This window comes from Paroedura picta, chromosome 10, assembly GCF_049243985.1.
Source record: "Paroedura picta isolate Pp20150507F chromosome 10, Ppicta_v3.0, whole genome shotgun sequence".
Taxonomy (NCBI): domain Eukaryota; kingdom Metazoa; phylum Chordata; class Lepidosauria; order Squamata; family Gekkonidae; genus Paroedura; species Paroedura picta.
This window is the reverse complement of record NC_135378.1, coordinates 70113657-70135225: the sequence shown is the minus strand read 5'-3', so window position 1 is coordinate 70135225 and position 21569 is coordinate 70113657. Positions and strand designations below refer to the sequence as shown.

At 45.6% G+C, this 21569-nt stretch overlaps 1 protein-coding gene across 4 annotated transcripts in view; it reads right to left on the bottom strand.

Annotated features, from left to right (window-relative positions):
* Window positions 1-19876, bottom strand: part of CENPE (centromere protein E) — a 40659-nt gene extending 20783 nt beyond the window's left edge. For 2 of the 4 annotated variants that reach the window (XM_077300738.1, XM_077300739.1), the window contains exons 1-25: window positions 19555-19876; window positions 18111-18205; window positions 17653-17742; window positions 17451-17569; window positions 17119-17241; window positions 15742-15823; window positions 15565-15632; window positions 15039-15110; window positions 13937-13988; window positions 12992-13079; window positions 12731-12860; window positions 12242-12361; window positions 11459-11617; window positions 10380-10512; window positions 9543-9640; window positions 9113-9169; window positions 8866-9021; window positions 7807-7881; window positions 7486-7614; window positions 6194-6319; window positions 4307-4484; window positions 3134-3225; window positions 1985-2293; window positions 871-1182; window positions 588-746 (exon numbers count right to left, since the gene is read on the bottom strand). In XM_077300738.1, the coding sequence (XP_077156853.1) occupies window positions 588-746; window positions 871-1182; window positions 1985-2293; window positions 3134-3225; window positions 4307-4484; window positions 6194-6319; window positions 7486-7614; window positions 7807-7881; window positions 8866-9021; window positions 9113-9169; window positions 9543-9640; window positions 10380-10512; window positions 11459-11617; window positions 12242-12361; window positions 12731-12860; window positions 12992-13079; window positions 13937-13988; window positions 15039-15110; window positions 15565-15632; window positions 15742-15823; window positions 17119-17241; window positions 17451-17569; window positions 17653-17742; window positions 18111-18205; window positions 19555-19850 (3318 nt within the window). In that variant the 5' untranslated portion in view covers window positions 19851-19876. The remainder of the gene's footprint in view (window positions 1-587; window positions 747-870; window positions 1183-1984; window positions 2294-3133; window positions 3226-4306; window positions 4485-6193; window positions 6320-7485; window positions 7615-7806; window positions 7882-8865; window positions 9022-9112; window positions 9170-9542; window positions 9641-10379; window positions 10513-11458; window positions 11618-12241; window positions 12362-12730; window positions 12861-12991; window positions 13080-13936; window positions 13989-15038; window positions 15111-15564; window positions 15633-15741; window positions 15824-17118; window positions 17242-17450; window positions 17570-17652; window positions 17743-18110; window positions 18206-19554) is intronic. The other 2 variants (XM_077300741.1, XM_077300742.1) reach the window with 2 other exon arrangements.
* Between the last annotated feature and the right edge of the window lie 1693 nt (window positions 19877-21569).

Sequence of the window (21569 nt, the reverse complement as noted above, 5' to 3'; positions counted from 1 at the left end):
ACTACTGTGTAAGATACTCTACTCCAACTTGTTACCAACAAATCTACTGATTCGTTAATAACAAATCTATTCATCTATGTCTACAGCTCAAAAATGGCACAGGATGTCATGCTGAGGGATAAACGTATGGTACAGAATATCACAGGAATAAGCAGCTTTAAAAGGGGATTAGACAGATTCACGGAGGATTGTCAATGGCTACTAGCCACGGTGAGTGATTCAGATGTACTAAGCCTCTGAATCCCAGCACCAGGAGGCAACATCCGGGGAAGGCCTTGGCCTGCTTGTCCTCTTGTTGTTCGTCCAGAAGAACTGGTTGGCTGCTCTATGAGAGAGCACACTAGACTAGATGGACCATTGGTCTGATTCAGCCAGGCTCTTATAGTCTTATGCTATTTTTTAAAAAACTTAGTAGCATAATAGTAAGCGCATTCAGGTTGGTTTACAGCAACTTTCTGCAGAGAACAGGACTTAGCAGCAATGACTGCAACACAGCTGCCGTTTGCCTGAAGGTCTGCTGTCCCAGTGCCCAGAATTCCCTGACGCAATGAGAGCGTCACTAAATGGCAGTAGCAACAGTCTCTTACCTGTATCTTCTGTTCATTAATGGTGGTCTCCAACGTTTCTTGAATACTTGCAGCCTGGGATTCTGTTTTCAAAACAGTCACCTGCAGCTCTTTGATCTCTTTTTCGCACTGCTTCAGAGAAGTCTGAGAATTTCGCAGTTCATTCTGTGCTTCGATGTTCTTTGACATGCAAACGTTGGAACACATGTATGAGTTTGTGTGACGCACAAGACTTCTTGCAAAGCTTTGTAAATCTGCTTTGGAGTCGTCCCCCCCCCCATTTTATGCTTTCTGGCTCACTTACCATGGCCACTGTTTCTTCTATGTCATCTTTAATTTGATCTCTCTCTCTTTGAGCCGCCTCCAGCATTTGCTTCAGCTCATCTCTTTCCTGGGCCAGAGCACCAATTTCTTCTTCTCTGCCCTGAAGTTGCTGAACTAGGGCCAGCTTCTCCACCTCCCCAGCCTCCACCCTAGACTCCCAGGCCTTCAGCTGATCTTTGAGTTGCTCCGCATTGTTCAGTTCCTGACGGACGTGATTGAGCTCTTCTTCCATACAGAGAAGCTTTTCCTGTTCCAGGTCCTTCACCTCCAGCTCCTGGGCCTTGCCGGATAACTTGCAACAACAAATAAAAGAACAGAAAGTGAAGTACAGGCGAAAAATAAATTTATTTCCTGATTATTCTCAGTGTAAATTCTTGTTTCAAAAATATACATTCCCCAAAATTAAATTAAAACCCTTCTATGTTCCAAAAATGAATATAAGGGAGCCAAAACGGGGTCTGCATTAAGAATACCCGTTTACAAAGTAAGCACCTTTTCTTTAGTGGTTATTCCCTTTCGTTGAATTTTCTGTCAGGATTTTCATTTGTAGCTAATCATTTCATAATACAAATGGGCCAACCGGCTCGCTAAAGTCTGGAGAATCTGTGTATTTCAATTAACAATGTGCCCCCTTTGCTGGTCTTTGTGGAAAGTGATCTGCCACTGATTTTTGCTCTGTTAAATACCTTGAAATAGGGTGACTGTACAACCTCTGCATGTTTTAATATGGCTCAGCACAGCTGCCGACAATCCATCAGACACGCACTTCAAAACGCCATCCCCTTCCCTGAGAGGTAATGTGCCATTGAGTTGCAACCAATTTCTGGCAGCCCCATCCATGGGAGATCCCAGGAAAGAGAGGAGCAGAGGTGCCTTGCCTTTGTTGTCCTCTGCATAGAAGCCCTCATCTTCCTTGGTAGTTTCCTATCCCAGTACCAATCCTGCTTTGCAGCCACAGTCTGATGAAATTGAGCTAGTCTGGGCCATAAAAGGCAAGACTATTTGTAATACTGCTTCTCAAAAGGGGCCCCACACTAATAGTTACTGTATTCAAAAGTCAGGAGAAACAAATGGAGAGAAAGGGAGACACTCACCTCTTCGGCCATCTCATTAATGGTTGTGCGGAGCTTGAGGTTCTCATCAGATAAGCATTCCATCTGCCCCTGCATCTGTTTGTTTTCTTCTGATACAGCGGCTAGTTCCTGACTCAGTTCTTGGCAATGACGTTGCAGCTCTTGGACGGCTTCATCTTTTTCTCTCTCTGCTTCAGCATTTGCAAAATCCTCTTTAGATGTCAGGGCATCAGTCATTTCAAAGAGCCTTTGTTCCTTCTCAGCTAACTGAGACAACAAGGTCTCCCTTTCAGAGGTTAGGGAAATGACCATCTCAGATTTTTCAAGTATCTGTTAGCAGAACAAAACCGTATTTTAAAAAGTCCTTTGCTTCTCAACCACCATTTAATATTAAGTTCAGCCTTTTAAATTAGGCTTGTGTGTCTATGCTGGAAATGGAAGCCTGGATGCCCTTCCAATCACTAGATGCCCTTTGCAAGTCCACACACACATCTCACCTTTCTCCAAGAGCTTAGAGCAGGGGTAGTCAAACTGCGGCCCTCCAGATGTCCATGGACTACAATTCCCAGGAGCCCCTGCCAGCGAATGCTGGCAGGGGCTCCTGGGAATTGTAGTCCATGGACATCTGGAGGGCTGCAGTTTGACTACCCCTGGCTTAGAGCAAAACTTTAGAAAGCACTAATATTTTTAAAACTCAAAATAGCACTTGAAGACAGGTCACACAGAGAGATGGGAACCCATCGAGGTTCCCTGGCCAAAGAAGGATTTGAATCCAGAGTTCTTTAAGGCCATGCAACCCCCCCCTCAATTGCTGTTGGTTTTGCTCCTCATCCTGAAGAAAGCAATCCTTTCTTTCTTGTAGCCTTTGACCTTTTTTTCAGAAGGTAGGCGGCACCCAAACCTCCTCCGCCCAATAAATACCCCCATTCTCATTTTCTTCCCTAAAAAGCAAGTTGCAATAAAGGATTAATCTAGAAGTGCTTGAAGAATGAGAGTTCTCTTAAATGACTAGGGAGCAACTGTTTGCACACTCCGTGTGTGTGTGTTGGAGCCAAGAACATTAATGCATCAACAAAAGTGTTTCTAGAAGGCGTATACTTAACTACAAAAGGCCCTATCATGGGAAACGGCATTACCACTCCGCTGTTAGTTGTATGTTACTTATTTTACCTCCTTGCGCAAGATTTCAAGGTCAGTTTTCAGGCTACTTTCTGATAATGCAGTAGCTTCATTTTCATCCAGCTCCACAGATGACTGGTTACCTGTTGGGGGGGGGGGGGGAGAACCAATGAGTAAAGATGACCAAAAAGATATATAAACGCTTTGAATTAACATGGCCAGTTTTCTCTTAGTCCATTACTAAAAGATCCTTCCTACTTGGCTATGTGGTGTAGTTGTGAACAAGGCAGCCCCCTCAAAGGCACTCCCCCCTGGCATTGTTCATTTCCACCACCCCATAATCATAATCCCACTTACTCTCTCCTCTAGTGCCTGATACTCGACTTGTTTCCTTTTAGCACATTTGGCTTAGTGGAGCTCTGCCTCCCTCCACCCCACTTCGAAATGACCAGTAGTTTACTTTCAAGACAGGAGGAAAAGAAAAAACGCAAGCCTTTAACCTCAGACTCCTCCAAGGTCACATGAAGGTCACCTCTCTTTTGGCAGTCATGTAGATGAACTTGATGACAGTTAATCCTCTGGGGTTTTGTCTTTTGCCTAATACTGGTTGTCAGGCAGCCATCTGCTGGCTGCCTGTCGGCTGCTCCACTGCTTAGAGCAGTCTGTCTGATATCGACTATCGCCCACTGTGGCTCGGACTCTGAGGGCCCCACCCTTGGAGATCTTCAGAAGGCGCTGCGTACAGTGAGTTACAATAATCTAATTTGCAAGTGACCATTGCATGGATCACGATCTTTCTGAACACCCTCAGGTGGGCATCTCTAGCAAAGGAGCGGGAAGGAAATTCTGCAACATTTTTGCATGACTTTTGCAAATGGCTGAACCAATTAAGACAAGCTGCTTTAGGATGCTTTGGGCTGATCCTGCATTGAGCAGGGGGTTGGACTAGATGGCCTGTAGGGCCCCTTTCCAACTCTATGATTCTATGATTGTAGATACCCAGAGTCTACTAGAGCAGACAGCTCTGAGAAACCATGCTGGATGGAAACACAAGTCCCTTGCATTGGCATTGAGGGTATGTGTGTTCTTGTCTATGCCTCTCAGGGAATACTGTGCCCAGTTTTAGATCTAAGAGACGCCATATTCAGGGGAGGCAACATTCTGCTGACAGCTGAGGGGAACATGACACAGCAAGTGTTTGCCAGATATCCTTGCTAATACTACCTTTCAGAACTTTACCCTCCAGGAGAGAAGTCAGCTTTGTATTTTCTTGAAAGCAATACTGCAGTTCTTTCTGCAAGTCAGACTGCATTTTTTTGTATGCGACTTTGCCTGCTTCTAACTGGCTCCTGTAACACTCGGTATCTTTCTTCATGCAGTGGTAATCCTTCAAAAGTTGGTCCTACGGGGGAACAAATTAAAACACTACTACTTTATGCATTTATATTCTGGAATGCAAAGCACAGCAATGTTTGTCGATGTCACCCCAGGTACTTTTGCAGTTCTGAGATGAGGCAATCAGGGGGGCAGGAGGGCTGAGCCAATTGCAAAACACTGGGAGAACTTCTTCTTGGAACTGACAACAGAAACAGACCCCTGTGGGCTTTGAGAAGCACCTTTTTAATTTTCAAAAAAAATTTATTATTAAATTTATAGACCACCCCTTTCAGGAATTCCAACTCGGGATGGTTCACAACCATATATACATTACAATTAAAACCAGTTAAAAACCCGTAATCGCCCGGGTTCTGGGACTTGGCTTTTACCTCCCCATCTCCCACTCAGCGTATGGGCTACTTTAGGGAGGGCCCTGCGTGCTGGCATCAAATTCAGTCGTTCATTGGCTCCAACCAAAAGCCTGGTGGAAGAGGTCTGTTTTGCAAGCCATAAAGAACTCAGAAAGTTCCTGTAGGGCCAGCAGTTCTTCTAAGAGCTCATTCCACTAGGTGGGGGCCAAGACACTGAGGTTGTGAACATACGCAGAAGTCAGCTGATGAGGGCAGGAAAATAGGGCATACATTCTGAAAATACATAATCCCAAGTGCCATCACTAAGGTGACTGTGTGTGTGTGTGTGTACAGGGTGGGGATGGGGATGCCAGGAGAACAGCCAGGCATGCATGTATTAGTGTTTTTCAAACATGTGCAGGTGCTGTTGTGATTAATACAAATTCAGTCAAAGGTGTCGCACGCACACAGGCACAGAACTCTGCATCTGCATGCGGGTGGCAGGTTGCGCGGCACCATGCCCCCCCCCCGTGCCGTTGGCTGTTTTGGCAGCTGAAGCGCATAACCTCAGTCTAGATCTGCCTGTGGGTGCCTTTGGCACTCTGACAAGGATTGGTGATACAGACACAAAATGGCGGCCACAAAACAGTTGCTGCAGGGAATGGGGCCAGCTACAAAATGGCCGCTGCAGCTTACCTTCAGTCACTGTGATGATTCTTGTACTCTAGTGACAGCTGCTGCCAAAGCAACATTTTAAAAGTCTGCACAGCCAATCAAACATCCAATATTGGACAACCCCCCCCCCCAAAAAAAAAAAACACTCTTACTGGGCACCACCCACTTTCTAAAACCACCTGGAAGGAGACCAGACGTAATCAATCAGCGACCAAGGGCCCCTGCTCCCCCCCTCAGAATCCCATCAATAAGCCCTGGACCTGTTTGTATTACTATATTGTTTACTGTTATACTGTGTTGTTATTTGGTTACAATTATTAGTTATTAGTTATACATGTTCTACAGACTGTTTTATGTATTGTTCTCTGTTATAATGTAAACCGCCCTGAGCCTCCGGGGAGGGCGGTATAGAAGTATGATAAATAAAATAAAATAAATAAATAAATTGGTTGGAGCCATGGCTCCTAGAAACACCACATAGACATAGACAAAAAGACACCTGACTTGAGCCAAGTGGAAAGCTGGGATATAAAGATTAATAAATTAGCCTATTCCCAATACATTTCGGTTTGTGTCTCTTCCTCTATGCAACACAGTAAAGAGGAAATTTTCCTCCAAGCCCAGCTGAGGTTCCTTCTTCTGATAAAAAATCAAGGAAACTTTTGTAGAGTTCTACATACATGAACAAAATGCTACTAGAAAGACTCACCATTCTCTCATTTAGTGCAACATTTTCACTCCGAAGGAAAGCAGATTCCTTCTTGGCATCCATGGCTACTATCTCGGCATCACTGAGAGACCGTTTCATTTCCTCCACTGCTTGACTTGAAGTTCCCTGAAGGAATAATAATAATAATAATAATAATAATATAATAATAAATGATGATGAGTTGGTTCTTACATGCTGCTTTTCTCTACCAGGACTCTCAATCGCCTTCCCTTTCCTCCCCCCGTGACAGACACCCTGTGAGGTGGGTGAGGCTGAGAGAGCCCTGATATTACTGCTTGGTCAAAACAGCATTATCAGGGCTGTGACAAGCCCAAGGTCACCCAGCTGGCTGCATGTGGAGGAGGAGCGGGGAATCAAACCCGGTTCGCCAGATTGTAATGTAATATTCACATGCAAGAACTCTAGGAATCGGGGATAAATGAAACTGGTTAAATAAGATCCTGCAAGTTCAGTAGATCTTAGATGTAAGCAAACTTTCACAGCAAGAGTCCCAAGTTCCTGTAAGTATTGTCTAAGACAAGAACCACTTAGAGAGGTGATACCTCACACAGATGAAACCAGAAAAGTACTACCCCCTTTCTGAATGATTTTTTTTCCACTATGAGAAGCACATTTTAAAAAGTTTATGGAACTTTATCTTGTGGAATGACTAAAATGTTTAACTTAAGGCTTTAATTGTTCCTTTTATGTACCTATAAAGTTTGTGTCGTGTGTTGTTTTTCAAACTAGATTTTTGGGCAACCCTGGTGCAACACCACAGCCAGTCAGATTTCTTCAGTGAGAAGACAGAAGCGGTATTATTAAAGCATGACTGAAGAAAAAAATACATGACAGGGGGGGAACCAACACAGACAGCTGTGAATCACAACTGATATTTCCCCATCAACCTATTGGCCAATGGGAAGGGCTGAGTACTCCTGGTTTGCACAGGCCAGAGTGAAGCCCCCAAATGCCTAGTCAAAGTCCTATGCAAATTTAGCCTGCATCTTTAAATGCTTGACAGAATCTTATAAAGCTCGGAGTGGCTCCAGGCAGCCAGAAACTACTCATAGACATGCCAACAAGGAAGAGCTTCCCAGAAGGCAACATTTTGAAAATGGTTATTCTTTGGAGAACTTCAGTCTAAGTCCCTCCCTCCCAGTGAAAACCTAGTTCTAAATTCCCAGACCCAATGCCGATTTTCCTGTTCATTCAACTAATTATTTATTTATTCCGGGATTTGTATTCCGCCTTATCTTTGTGAACTCAGAACGAATCTGTCTAGAGCTTACCACTGGGGAGGTACTTGCTGTCTTCCGAGATTCTTCCAGAAGGCTACTTAGCTCGATTATTTGTTTTTCCAATGTTATTATTTTGTGGTCTCTTTCCTTGAGATGCAACTCTTTTGATTTCAAGTCATTCTGTAAAGCAAGGAAGAACAACAACAAATGCCAGGAAATAGACACGGGAAACGCTGTTAAAACCAGAAGGCTGAAGGTGGTATCTTATGGTCATGTGAAAATTGAAACAGACTAAGGTTTTTTTTGCTAGCAAAGGAAGGGGGAGAATAATATGCTCATTGTTCTGTTGCAAGGCGATGGCCAGCAGCTCACCTGGAGATCTTGATTGTACCCTTCAGCATTTGCAATTACAGCCTTTAAGTTGGAAATTTCATGCATTAGTTGCACCTGTGGAGTAATTGAAGCAAAATCGTACATGCCATTAGGAAGCACCCTTCCAGCCGTCAACCTCACCCCAAAAGCAAGGAAGTTCTGCACAGCTTCCCCTTAGATCCACCAAGCCACTAGGAAATCAAAAAGGAATGAAGCTGCAGCTACAGGAAAAGACAGCCCACAGAGGAAAGGAGTGCAAGGAAACCAAATACCTCCTAACAATTTGACGTCAACACAGTTTACCACTTCTTAACCTTTCAGAGAGCAAGGACAGAACTCAGCATGGATACAGGATGGTAGTTTCAAGAATGTAGCTGTGTTGGTCTACAGTAGAGGAGCTAGATTTTATCTCAGTAGCACCCTGGAGACCAATGATATTTTCCAGGTATAAACTTTCCTGCATTGTGCATGGGGTTGGACTAGATCAGTGGTCCCCAACCTTTTTGAGGCTGGGGACCGGCAGGGCAACAGCTGGGCCGCGCATGCGAGATTTTGGCCGCGCATAGCGCATGCGCGGCCCTGATTCCCTCTCCCCCCCCCTCCCGCAGTAAGAAGCTTCCTGGCCCGCAAGCTTGTGGCCTGGGAAGTTTTTTACTGCGGGGGTGGCGGGGAGAGGGAGCCGTGGCCCAGCGCCAAGGTTGGGGACCACTGGACTAGATGACCCTAGAGGTCCCTTCCTACTCTATGATTCCGTGATTCTGTGATTTCAAGAATCAAAGTTTCCTTAGTCCTCAGACAAAGGGAGTCTTGAATGCTTATACCTTGAAAACCTTGTTGGACTCCAGGGTGCAAATGGACTGAAACCTAGCTCTGATACAGGCTGGTGAAATGCACAAAGAGCACAATTTTAGACTTCTGGTCCGCATCTGCTGTGTGGTCATGTTGAGACAGGCACTGCAGCTCAAAGAAATCTGTGCCAAGTTTACAGAGAAGGCGGACATTTCACGATGAAACTTTTAAACGAGAAGAGTCTCAGTAGGTCTTAGCCCACCTTCTTACCTCATGTTCCATTACGGTTTCCTTTTCAAGAACCATAAATTCACTGGTTTCGATTTTCTCTGTCAGTTCCCTTACTTCATGCGACAGCTGATCTTTTTCTACTTGTAAGGTCTCCAGCTGTGCTTGGGTAGCTTCTTGTTTAGTTATAGCAGTGTCCTGCACAGTTAAAACACACACACCCTAGAATAAGAGGTTTTTTTTTATTGGGGCATTAGATTAATTCCTGAACACCACTAAGCTGACGTACCCTTTCTGCTGCCAGAGTTTCACAGAGGATGACGGAATCTGCAAAATCTTTATGAAGCTAGAATTAGAAAAATACTTAAATGAGTGTCTTAATTGTCTTTTCCCTCCCACTCCAATTAGACTCTGTTCTCTGCTAAACCTGGGGGTCTCAGGGATATCGAGCGCGATCCAGCAGGTTTTTTTCTGCTGGCGAAAAAGGACCTCCTGACCAGGGACACGGTTAGGGATCATGGCACCTGAATGCTCAAAAGCCTTGCAGGACAGGAGCTGTTCTATGGAGGGGGACTGGGCTAGTGAGTGAATAAGGTGCCTGGATCAAACCCAGAATACTGGTAGCTCAGAGGCTGAACTCACCTACAGCCGTCCACAGACACCACTGTAGAGAACAGAGCCCCATCTCTCTTAACAGGCCGGTTTCCAGGCATGCTTACCAGACTTATTTCAGGCCCTGGAATCCACTCTTCTTCCGGAATTGTGGCATTGACAGCCAAGCAGGGATCGTCGTATTCTGAGGATACTGAAGACACAGCTATGCACACAAGATACAGACTTTTTACCAGCAAGACAACCAACTTCGCACACTTAACACAAAGACAGTTCTGCGCAACAGCCTGAGAGCATTCAAGAGCAAAACACGTAGAACCTGAGAGGTTTGCATCATGGAAGAAAAAAGGAATGCCAGAGACGACCTGTTGGGCCAGCGTTAAGCTTCAATAACATTTGCACGTAGCTCAGATCAACCATACAGCCGGGGGACTGCTGTTAAGAGTCTAAGGCAGCAATTAGGCGTCTGAGCTAGCAAAGGACTCATGCTTTGACTCTTTAGCTCTAGTATAACGATACACTCTGAATCAGCAGCACCAATTTAACTCTAGTTGCACCACAGGCAAATGAGCACCTACTATTTATCAATGTAATCCAGATTTCTAAATTTCTTCTCAACTAGATGCGCATGCAGTAGGAAAAGAGTTGGTTTTTGTACCCGGCTTTTCATTACCCGAGGGAGTACCAAAGCGGATTACAATAGTCTCCCCCCCCAACACGCACACCCTGTGAGGTAGGTGGGGCTGAGACAGCACTGAAAGAACTGACTGGCTTAAGGTCCCCAGCCAGCTGCATGTGGAGGAAGACTGGGGAATCAAACCCGGGTCCTCCAGATTCGAGGCCACTGCTATTAACCGCTATACCAACCGAGCTCGCATCTCAACAGCTTGCTCACACATTTAGAATACTGTGATATTCACATTCTCCCAGAGAAACACGCTTACATTCTTCCATCTCTGATAAGGCCGACAGAGAGGCTTTAAATCTTTTGGCCCTTTCAGGGAAGTCTTCTGAGAATATTTCCCTGCTGTGGCTTAATGCTCCAGGAGCCCAGGTAACTCGCCTCTTCTTTCTAGCCTGAAACGCAAAAATTATACTGCCAACAACAAAAATAGTGTCAAGCAACACAAGACAAAGCAAGCAACACTTTCAACAGGGCTCTGTGACAGATTTGAGCCCTGGCCAGTTCTCTCAAGCTGCTACTTATTATTATTATTATTATTATTATTATTATTATTATTATTATTATTATTATTATTATTATTATATTTGATTTATTTACAAAATCCAATAAATACCCATTAAAACACCCGTTAAAAGACATAAAAATCACAACATGGCAGAAAACACCCCTCCCCCCAATCCTCACTACCGGAGGGGCAGGAAATGAGGTCCAAAAGTCAATCTATTGTTCACACCTGGAGGGGGGGGGGAGGTTGCCGATCTTCCTTGCCAACCCCAGCCTCAACCATAGACCTGGCGGAAGAGCTCCGTTTTGCAGGCCCTGCGGAAAGCTGACAAATCCCGCATGGCCCGCAGCTCTCCCGGGAGCTCATTCCACCAGGTCGGGGCCAGGACAGAAAAGGCCCTGGCCCTGGTCGAGGCTAGGTGCGCTTCCCTGGGGCCGGGAACTTCAAAGCCTGCCTCAAAACCCATTGCTCTAATTCAGTATATGGCAACTGTGCATGGCCCCTTCGTTTATATGGACTGTAGCACATCCAAAAGCCCCAGAATGTACATTGAAATGAAATTGCACTTTCATCCTGCTATAGCTTGTTCTTATTAGAATGTTTTTGCACAGACCTATACGGGACTTCCTATTTTGCTTTATTAAAATATTTGTGTGTGATCATACAAAAATTCAAAATTTCAGTTTCTGAGAGAACAATCCTAAGTGCGTCCACTCAGGGGGTAACCCGGGGGGGGGGGCTTTCTCCCAGGAAACTGCGGTCGGGATGGCCCTCCCCAAGTGTAGCAATCAACTTGATCAAGGCCCTGCCAAGACCCAGGTTTCAAGGCTCACTTTCAGCTCCTGTTCTCGCAAAAAGGAGGACGAAGTCACCACCATCTCAGCCAAGGTTCTTATCCTGTCCTGCTGCTGTATTTGCAACGAGTTCTTCTCTTCCAAGAGCTGGGCAAGCTGGTCCTTCTCTTCATCTCTGGTGTGAGAATCTGAAGAAACCTGAAAATGAATATTCATGGCACATGCGATAAAGGTCCACTCAGATGAGGCAGGGACTCAATCCAGCAACTAAACCCCCCCCACCCATTTTCAGTGGTTGTTTGCAGTGCCCCAAAGGGCAGTGTCTTTGTATGACATACATTCCTGGGGGAATTTGATACGGCCCGTCATTAGAAGTAAGAGATTACATCTAAAAGCAGATCTTGTCTGCCTGGCTGGCATAACCTGCTGTCTGTGATCTGTAAGGGAAGGCACCTCAAATTAATGGATGCATCAAGACGACTCCCAAACGTGCACTATAAGAATTAAGGGGGAAAGTAGAAGACTACTGAACCAGCCAGCGGCAAAACTGCAACCTATATTCTGGTTTAAAATACTACAAGCTGCAGACTAAAGCCTACTCATATTTAGCTTACAGCCCACAAGTATCCCAAGATCTTGTCCACGCCCACTGCTGCCCAGAAGTGCAAGCTTTGTGTACATCCGGGGGAACCTAAAAACCTGTGCACTGTTTTGTAAAATGCTTGGTGATCCCAGTCTAACAAAGTGACACAGCTTCCTGCAATCTTTTCCTGAAGCTTGGGAGCTTCGTTTTTGAGACTTCTGAGGAGGACTGATGCCTACCTCCTCTAGGCGTCGCTTGAGGTCTTCTATTTCTCTTCTGTATCTCTTCAGGAGGGCGTCATCATCCAGAACTTCGTTCACCTTGGGGCTGTTCTTCATCTTCTTTGCTGTACTAGCAAACTAGAAGGGGCAGAAAAAGACAGAGGAAGACCAGTGAGCCTTATTAGCAGAAACGGCCCTCCCCCACAAGCCCTCCTCCTGCATACAATCCCCCCCTCTCTGCCACAAGCAAGAAGACGCAAACAAAGCAGGTGGGTGACCTGCAAGGGCAGAAGAATCCCACCTCCATTTTATTGTCCGCTTAAGTCTCATGGTCTGAATGCAATAGATCAGTTATAGCTGACAGGTTTTGTGAAAGCAGAAAATGAGGTAGATGCCCAACAGGGCTGAAGAGTTCAAAATGTGGGGAGGGTGTCTGACTTTTGCATAAAACAGAGTAAAAATAGTTTAAATATACCAATTTGAGAACTCTTTCCAAACCAGGGTTACCTGAAGGGTGCTCAATGTCTCTTCCAAAGATACTGGAGTAACTGTACAGATGATGGCAGTTTTAGCATTCCCACCAAGAGAGTTCTGCAAAATTCTTGTCAGTTTGCTGTCTCTATAATTTATGAAGCCTCTGGTTAAGAAAGAAAAGACAGAACACAGGAGTAAGGAATTCAAGTTTCCTTGTTAGCGGCGGCAAAACCCTTCTAAAAGCCACCTTGGTTAAATTTAAAATACAGTAAAAGAGATTATTCTTGTGCTTACCCAAACTGATCATCACAAAGTTTCTTGATGACCTGACCCAGGATGAACAAGCTCCGGTTTATATTGCATCCTTCTTTGAGCCGTATTCCTAGGAATTCAAATGGTGTTGATTGTGTACCAGTAGCTAAAATGGTGTTGTGTCACAGTGCCAAAAATGAGTTTGAGGGAGCCCAAAAACTTCAACATGCAACCCTAGTGGCTTATTTTAGAATTCCAACCAATGGCCATTTGTTTAGGAACAGTACAATGATTCACCAGTGTCAACCCACCATGGAAATGAAGCTATGTGACACAAAGCCTCCCTCTGCCCTATCTATCCGTTTCATTGTAGACTTAAAGAGTGGAATTAAAATGTCAGAATTAAGACAGGGCTTGACAAATCCCAGGCACCACGATGCTTAGAAATTTCATTGCAGCAGTTAATATTTTAAGCAAAGATCGTATTGCAACATCAACCAGGAGGCCTGTGATTATACAGATGACATCTAACCAACATTTCATCCGGCAAAAAAAAAGGGGGTGGGTGGGAGGAAAAAGAGGTGCCCCCTCCTTTGACCACTGAAAGAAATATGTTTGGGATTGTGGGACCCTGCCCTGACAATGCGCTGTAGAACAGGAGCTAGTTGAAGGAGAGGTACAGACTGAGAAAGTTTTTATCCTTTTGCATCAGCACATTTTATTGTAGGTCATACAAATAAATGCACAAAGTTCTAGCCATTGCGTGTTTGTATGTAATCTTTGTTTTCATTCCTTAACCTTTTTGTACTGGGTCTAATATTCAATTCATGCTGCTTTTAAAAAGAAGAAAATTATGGTCCTACAATTTTTAGGCTGGGCCCTAGAACCAAACAACATTTGCCCAGGCCTAAATTAAGTGATATAGCAAATGTGAGATGGATACAAACATTCTTTAAAACGCTAGTTCAGCAGCAGGTACATACATACCATCATTGCCTGTTTGGCTCGCTCGCTCACTTCCTGCCAAGTCTACCAGATTCTGCAAAGACATGTGAGACACATGAATCATTACCTTAACCCTGAATCAGACCCTTGGCCCGTCAAAGCCAGTATAGTCAATTGCTCCCCAGGGTCTCAGGCAGAGGTCTGAGATTCAATGTGGGCTCCCACCATTTACTGGAGAGACTAGACCAGGGGTAGTCAAACTGCAGCCCTCCATATGTCCATGGACCTCAATTCCCATGAGCTCCTGCCAGGGGCTCATGGGATTCGTAGTCCATGGACATATGGAGGGCTGCAGTTAGACTACCCCTGGACTCGACAATCCAAATACATGTCAGATAGTGGCAGCAGAATGAGAGAAACCAAATCCGAGGAATTATACAATAATAGCAGTTTTTTCAAAGTGGGTTCCAGGCACCCCTGGGGATTTGAGAGGGTGCATGTCTTTTGTAAGGACAGAGGCCACCTGGCTAGTATTTAAAAAGCAGATTTTTTTCTAGGATTAGAGACTAGGAGTCTACAGCTCGAGGGAAGGGGGATGAAATCCGCTTCCCTCTTTTAAGGGGCAAACACTTAGAGCTGTCGCTGCTGACAATTACCTACCTTCCAGATCACCTCAAGAATGCAGGCCAGAAATACACACTGACTGGGTGCTGGGACCCAACAGCTCAGCCCTTATTGGTTGAGAGGCACCAAGAAGGTAAGACTTAAGATTAAGCCATCATAGCTGGCTTCGGTATAAAATAGAACTGGAGTTTACTCCATATTCCAAGGCAAAGTATCTCAGCATGCAGCATGTTTTATCCAGAGCAAAGTTCTTGTTATTGTTCATAGAACTTTTTCCTCAGTGAACATACATAGGATTGGTATGTCAGAGCGATTCAGAACTGCACCATCCCTCGTTTAACCTTCAGCGGTTTGATTGTCCCCTTCTGTGTTTGAAGCAGATGTTGGGCTCTGATTGCTCAAGATCAAATTCAAAAGCAGCCAATGGGGATTTTTCAAGCATATTGCCACGTACAAATTATTAACTGCTGCCATACCCAAGCCTGCTTCTAACTTTAATGTGATCTTTCAAAAAACTCACCAAGTGGGAGACCATGACAGCGCCGTCACAGTTTGAATTGGAAGCGTCAGTCTTCTCTTTGCTTTCAATTATCTTCAAAGGAAACAGAACAAAACAGTGACTCCGGTAACTTGGCAGGACACCTGCATTTATGAAAGCACAGGTGGGAGCGAGGGTCTACGCATCCTTCCCCCCCCCCGCAAGTTCCCTACTGGAAAGTCAGTGGTCCGCTCAGCACAACACACGGTCATCATGGGTAGAACTCTCCCACCATCCATGATCAAATTACAGCATGTTGTTTACAGGGCCATGCTCAGACCTGCTGGGATGGAAGCCAAACCAGCTTCCCAAGCACCCCAAAGCAGATGAAACCACAAAATGTCAGGAAGTGAGGTCACCATGTGGAGAATCAGGAACAAGGGTCAAGCTAGTCCAAGTGAACCACCGAGATCCAACCTGATCTATGTACCCACTGCTTGACTCCCACTGGGGGGTGGGGGTGGGGATTAAACACACAACATGCTGAACAGCCACGAGGATAGATTACCATTCTGAAGATTGTATGGGAACGGCTACTTCTTACATTCATTTTCGTCTCTCCATAATGCCTGTTTTCTGTTTAAAAACAATGAAAAGGAGTAGATATGCTAATTCATATAAGGTGCAAAGCTTGTGCAAATGGGCTTCAGAATTTTGTTCAGCCACCTGAGGCATTAAATCTTACTTTCGCCTTTTTGTAGCCAGCTCATGACTTGCTCTGGAGAAACCACCACCTCTTCAATCAGATCTTCCACATAGATGTTCCTCTACAAGAGAATTCTGAAGTCAGAATATTCTTGTATGACATGCACAAGACCTTCTCTACTGTGTTATCACTGTTTTTGCTGCAAGGGTGACAGCTGAATGTCAGGGAAGAGTCTCTTTTTCAAAACAGTGGGACCTGTTGCTTGTTAACAGGTTACTTTGAATGAAACTTTGCTGGGGAAAAAACATTGAACTGATGCTGGGACCCAAGAGAAGTGCTTTGGGAATGCCTACTGGGACAAAAATAAAGGTTTTTCCTTTGAAGAGCACACATACCCCAAGCGAGGTTTGCCCTTTGGCATGGGGTACTGCTGCGCTGAGAAGCACAATCCCACTGCCTCTTTTATTTCAACCAATTAAACAGAAGGCATCCGACCCTCTGAGCAGCCTGTGTCAATAGCAATAAAAAAATGTATTCACATAACAAGTAAATCCTAAGTTGTAGCATTGCAACAACTTCAAAGAACATCCTTCAAATGTCAACTTCCATACAATTAAGAAACCACAAAGACAAAGAAATAAATACCCAAACACTTGGGGGGAACAGATTTTAGCGAGCATCTAGATAAAGGGAACACCAGGCAAACTTCTCTTGGTTATTTTTCTTAAGTGGGACACAGCCATGAAGTGACCCTTGCTGGAGGACACTTTCCTAATTTCCAAAGGCAGAGATGACCTCAGCCAGTGGACATGACAGCAGGGTAGCAACTGGAACTGTGCTGCATGGCCCTTGAGATCCTTCCTGTGATTGTTCACAATGCTGCTGGGCACATCTTAAGCCAGTTTGGTGTAGTAGTTAGGGGTTTGGACTTCTAATATGGCATGCCGGGTTCGATTCTGCACTCCCCCACATGCAGCGGGGAAGAGGAAAGGGAAGGCGACTGTAAGCCGCTGAGCCTCCTTTGGGTAGAGAAAAGCGGCATATCTCCTCCTCCTCCTCCATCACTTGATATAACTTCAGGTGACTACATTTGGCACCAGTTCATTCTATGCCATACAGAACAAGCATTTATATAGGACTGGGAGGCAATCAATGGCACAGCCCTGTCATTTTTAAGAACATGAAGAGTTGCAAATGCAGAAGCCTGGTCTAGTCAGACTGAAAGATATACAGCAGTACAAGAGGGCCAGCATCTTGCCTTCCATCTTACAAGGGTGCTTAAGAATACAAATGATTTTATTATTATTATTATTAATTTTATTTATACACTGCCCTCCAATATGGCTCAGGGCAGGGCACAACAAATGACATCAAAACAGCCCAGAAATTAATTTTTTTGCAACTTTATTTACTTACACTGATGTCTTCCCGAACTACCAGAGGCTTTTTCTTCCTGATGCTACTACACAGCAGGTCTTTTATTGTCTCGTTATGAATCTCCATATATGAGATACGGAGTAAGAACTCCCTATCTGGAATCTATATGAAAAAACACAAGAAAGACATTAAGAACCATAGGCCAGTATTCAGTCTTTAAGCTCTGCTTTTGCAGTGGGATGATCAACACTCTAAGGCCCTAACAAGACCACCACTGAAATGCGCCACTTGCTTTTTCATCGCCAACTCTGGTTTCATATTTCTTTGGTTTACACAAGGATCTTAAACATAAAAGGTGGCAGAAAACTTACTTTACAGATTGTTCTGAAGACATCCTCAATTGCCATGGGTAAAATTCCTGGAGAAACCTTTGTGCCCAGCATCGTATAGGTTTTACCTGAAGCCGTCTGGCCGTATGCAAAAATCGTGCCTAAGGAGGATTCGTAACAGTTAGCGCAGACCAATACTCACATAGACTGCAATTTTGCACATGGACTGACATTTAAAAGATACCATTATATCCTTGCACAGCAGATTTTATAATTGGATCTGCCACCTCTTTGTAAACGTCAACAGTACTTTCTTCTGAGTGGAACACTCGATCTTTGAGAAAGAGAGAGACAAAGAGTTAGCCCAAAGAAGATCAGATTCTAGCAAACTTAAGAACATGGCTTGACAGGCACCAGGAAGGACACTCCAAAACAATGGTACTAAACAAGGCCTGCTGAACTGCTTGAATGCTGCTAGAAGGAAAGATCTCACTGGGATAACTCAACCAAGACTTCCTAATTAGAAAGCCTTTATCATCCCTTATTGTTGGTTGGATCCTGTCCCTTTCCCTTCTCACTTGAATGGAGTGGGAGAAGGTGTGGGAAAAGCAAAGCATCATTCTGTCCTAGCCTTGCCATGGCAGCTCACCTTTTGTGTACCTGCCAGTGGTTTGGGTGTTTTAATGTCTACCAAGAGCTTACCGAAGGTGAAGGACTTTGTTCCATCCACTTGAGAGATGTTGCATTTTTCACTTTTCCAGGCAACTGTTTCTTTACCTCCCAGCTCTGCATTCTCTCTTAAGGAACAGACAAATGACAGTCATTATATTATTTCAGTAGCAGGGGGAGGAAAATACCCACCACATTTAGAATAATAGAAGCTGGCTGCTCAGACCAAAGAATACACAATATTAAAAATGTAGAGTCCAGTGGTACCTTTAAGACCAACAAATTTTTATTCAAGGTATGAGCTTTTATGTACATGCACACTTCCCCAGCTACAATGTTATTGTATCTGAGGAAGTGTATGTGCACACAAAAGCTCATACCTTGAATAAAAAATTGTTGGTCATAAAGGTGCCCCTGGACTCTAAATTTGTTTTGCTGCTTCAGACCAACATGGCTACTCACTTGAATCTAGTACACAATATTGTTTGCAGATTTCATGACCACACATGAAACCACCTTAGACTGAATCAGTCCATTAGGGGCATTATAGTCTACCCAGACTGACACCAGCTCTTCACAGTCTTAGTTAAAGGTCTTTTATGTCATCTACAATTTGATCCTCTGGTGATACTAAGACCTGAACATGGCACCTCCCGCATGCAGAGCAGACGCCCACCCTGCCGCTGACCCACAGCCCCCCTCATAAGAACACACCACACTGGACAGTATTCTGGGAATATGCAGTCCCTCCAAGAGGTTGGCAACCCTAAACAGATCTCTCTAACATGGAAACCAGTTGCGGTTCCAGGAGATCTCCAGCAGCAACCTGTGGGTTGGGACTCCTAGCAGCAGAGCTTTTTTTTAGCCCACGAGAACTCATTTTCACTTAATGCAGTAGTTAGGTGCGTCGATTTCTAATCTGGCAAGCTGGGTTTGATTCCCTGCTTCTCCACATGCAGCCAGCTGGGTGACCTTGGGCTCCCCAGGGCACTGATAAAACTGTTCTGACCTAGCACTAATATCAGAGCTCTCTCAGCCTCACAGGGAATCTGTTGTGGGGAAAGGAAAGGGAAGGCGACTGTAAGCCGCTTTGAGACTCCTTCTGGCATAAAAAAGCAGCATAGAAGAACCAACTCTTCTCCTTCCTGAACAGCCCAACAGCCTTGGGCAGAAGCAGCCCTGCAAGCGCCACCCTCTATTTCCCACCCGCACATTTTAACACCCCACCCAGCCTCCCCACCCAGGCAAGGCATACAACGCGCGCAAGGGGGCAGATTCCCACAACCAGCCCGACACGCGTCGAGCAGGGGCGCCCCGAATATCTGCAGCCCACGAGAGAGAGAGAGAGAGGGGCGGGAGGGGGGAAGCCCGAACAGCGCCCGCGCCCTTCCGCAGCCCCATCGACCCCCGCAGGGCTGACCCCCCCCCCCTGGGGACCACCGAAGGGGGCCGGAGCAACCGCCGCCCGGAGACGCACCTTTCGATGAGCGGCCGCACCCGCACGCACACCGTCACGGCCCCCTCGTCCGCCATTTCGCCGGCTCGCCCTTCGGCTCCGGCATTTGAATTTCGAGCAAGCGCTTTTCCTATTGGCCGCGCTCCCCGCCCCTCCCGGCAGACCGTACCACTATCGCGCCCGGTGGGGTGAGAGTGGGCGGGCCCATTCTTCCGTGTCCCGGGGGAGGGAACGGGCTTCTCTGTCGGACAGGATGCCGTGGAAGGCCCCGGGGGAGTCCCGCGCGGCGTTTTTGTGGCGACGCTGGTCGTTTGCATCGGCGGGGACTGCGTTTGTTTTTTTTAAAAAATCTGCATTTCTCTTTTCACCAAGGTTGGCGTGCAGGGGCACCTTTAACCCCCATTCACGCCTTGAACCAGTCTTGGTGGGTCTTAAAGGTGCCATTGGATGGCTGACATGTCCGCCCGTTTGAATCTATCTCTCTTCATGTTGGGGTTTTGTTTTTTTAAAGGGAAGATCAATAGTGTGGATAGGGTTGAAGAGGTGGGTCCTTCCCAGTAGGATTTGAGAAAATATTAAAGGTAAAGCACCGGGTCATGTCTGACCCTTGGAGTGACGCCCTCCAGCGTTTTCATGGCAGATTCAGTATGGGGTGGTTTGCCAGTGCCTTCCCCAGTCATTACCTCTTACCCCCCAGCAAGCTGGGTACTCATTTTACCGACCTCGGAAGGATGGAAGGCTGAGTCAACCTTGAGCCGGCTGCTGGGATTGAACTCCCAGCCTCATGGGCAGACAGCTTCAGACAGCATTTCTGCTGCCTTACCACTCTGCATCACAAGAGGCTCTGAGAAAATTTTAGAAGGGACCAAAATGAAAAAAAGAAAAGCTAGACCAACAAACCTCCGATTGGTTGGGCCCAAAGATTGACAGGCCGAGGAGTGGTGAGCAAATATAACATTTATACCCTTAAATAGTTACTGAAGTATACTGCAGCCACAGCGGGTGCCAAGTACTAAGGGCCTCGGCATACAGTCCCCAGGGTCCCCCATGTGCCCACCACTACACCTGCATGTCCCCATCTGTCTGTGCTTCCCCCTCCTTGCAAATCCTGCCCCCATCCATGCTTGTGTGCATGACAACACTTTCCCCAACAACACTGGCCAGTGTATGCAGCAGGGAGTGCTGCTGCCATTGCTGCCATGACTCTGGGCAGTTGGGAGCATGGGTACAGGCAAGTGGGGGGCAGTGTTTGAGTGTGAGTCATTGGCAGTGGGCCCCACAGGGTATGCTGACAACTGCCCTGAAAGCAAGTGAATGGTGTGTTCTTCTTTTCAAGAAAAGGAATTGTGGTCTAATATTTGGATTTTATTTCAGGATCCGTGGGGGTGCTTAACAACTGTATTGCAGCTGGTCATTATGGAAACTGGAGATTCGGAGTGCCTGGAGCAAATTCTGATCAAGCGGTTCAGTGTTCAGGAATGGAGTTGATTAGTTTGGATTACTACCTTTCCTCCAATCTGTTGTACTTAGAAGAGTTTTGCATGTGGACAGGAATATATATTTCCTCACATCACTGGCAGGCATTTTGCTAGCTTTTTTTTTTAATGGTTGCTATTTCATTACAGAGTCATTTTACTACACTGATATAGTTACTATTGATTTTTAAAAAAAATGGCAGAGAGCCCTCTGGAGACACAGTGGGAGGGCACACTTGGGGGAAAGTGGAAGATAAAAGGGGAAGCCCCTCCATGTGGATGCGCTGTCGTTGCTTCAGATGCATTTGTCGTTCACAGAGGGGAATCATCTCCCTGTGAGCACAGCATAAAGGGCTGATATATAACAGACCAACCAGGAACGCGGTGGCTAGATATGATCAAAATGGACACTGGGCAAAACATTACACAACTAAAAGAAGCGGCGCGAGATCAGAAATTGTGGTGACAGTTGTGCTGTAGAATCGCCAAGAGTGGGTCTCGACTGAATGGCTGACATTGTTGTGATATCACTATGCGTAGCTGCCAAACACTTCCTTGCAA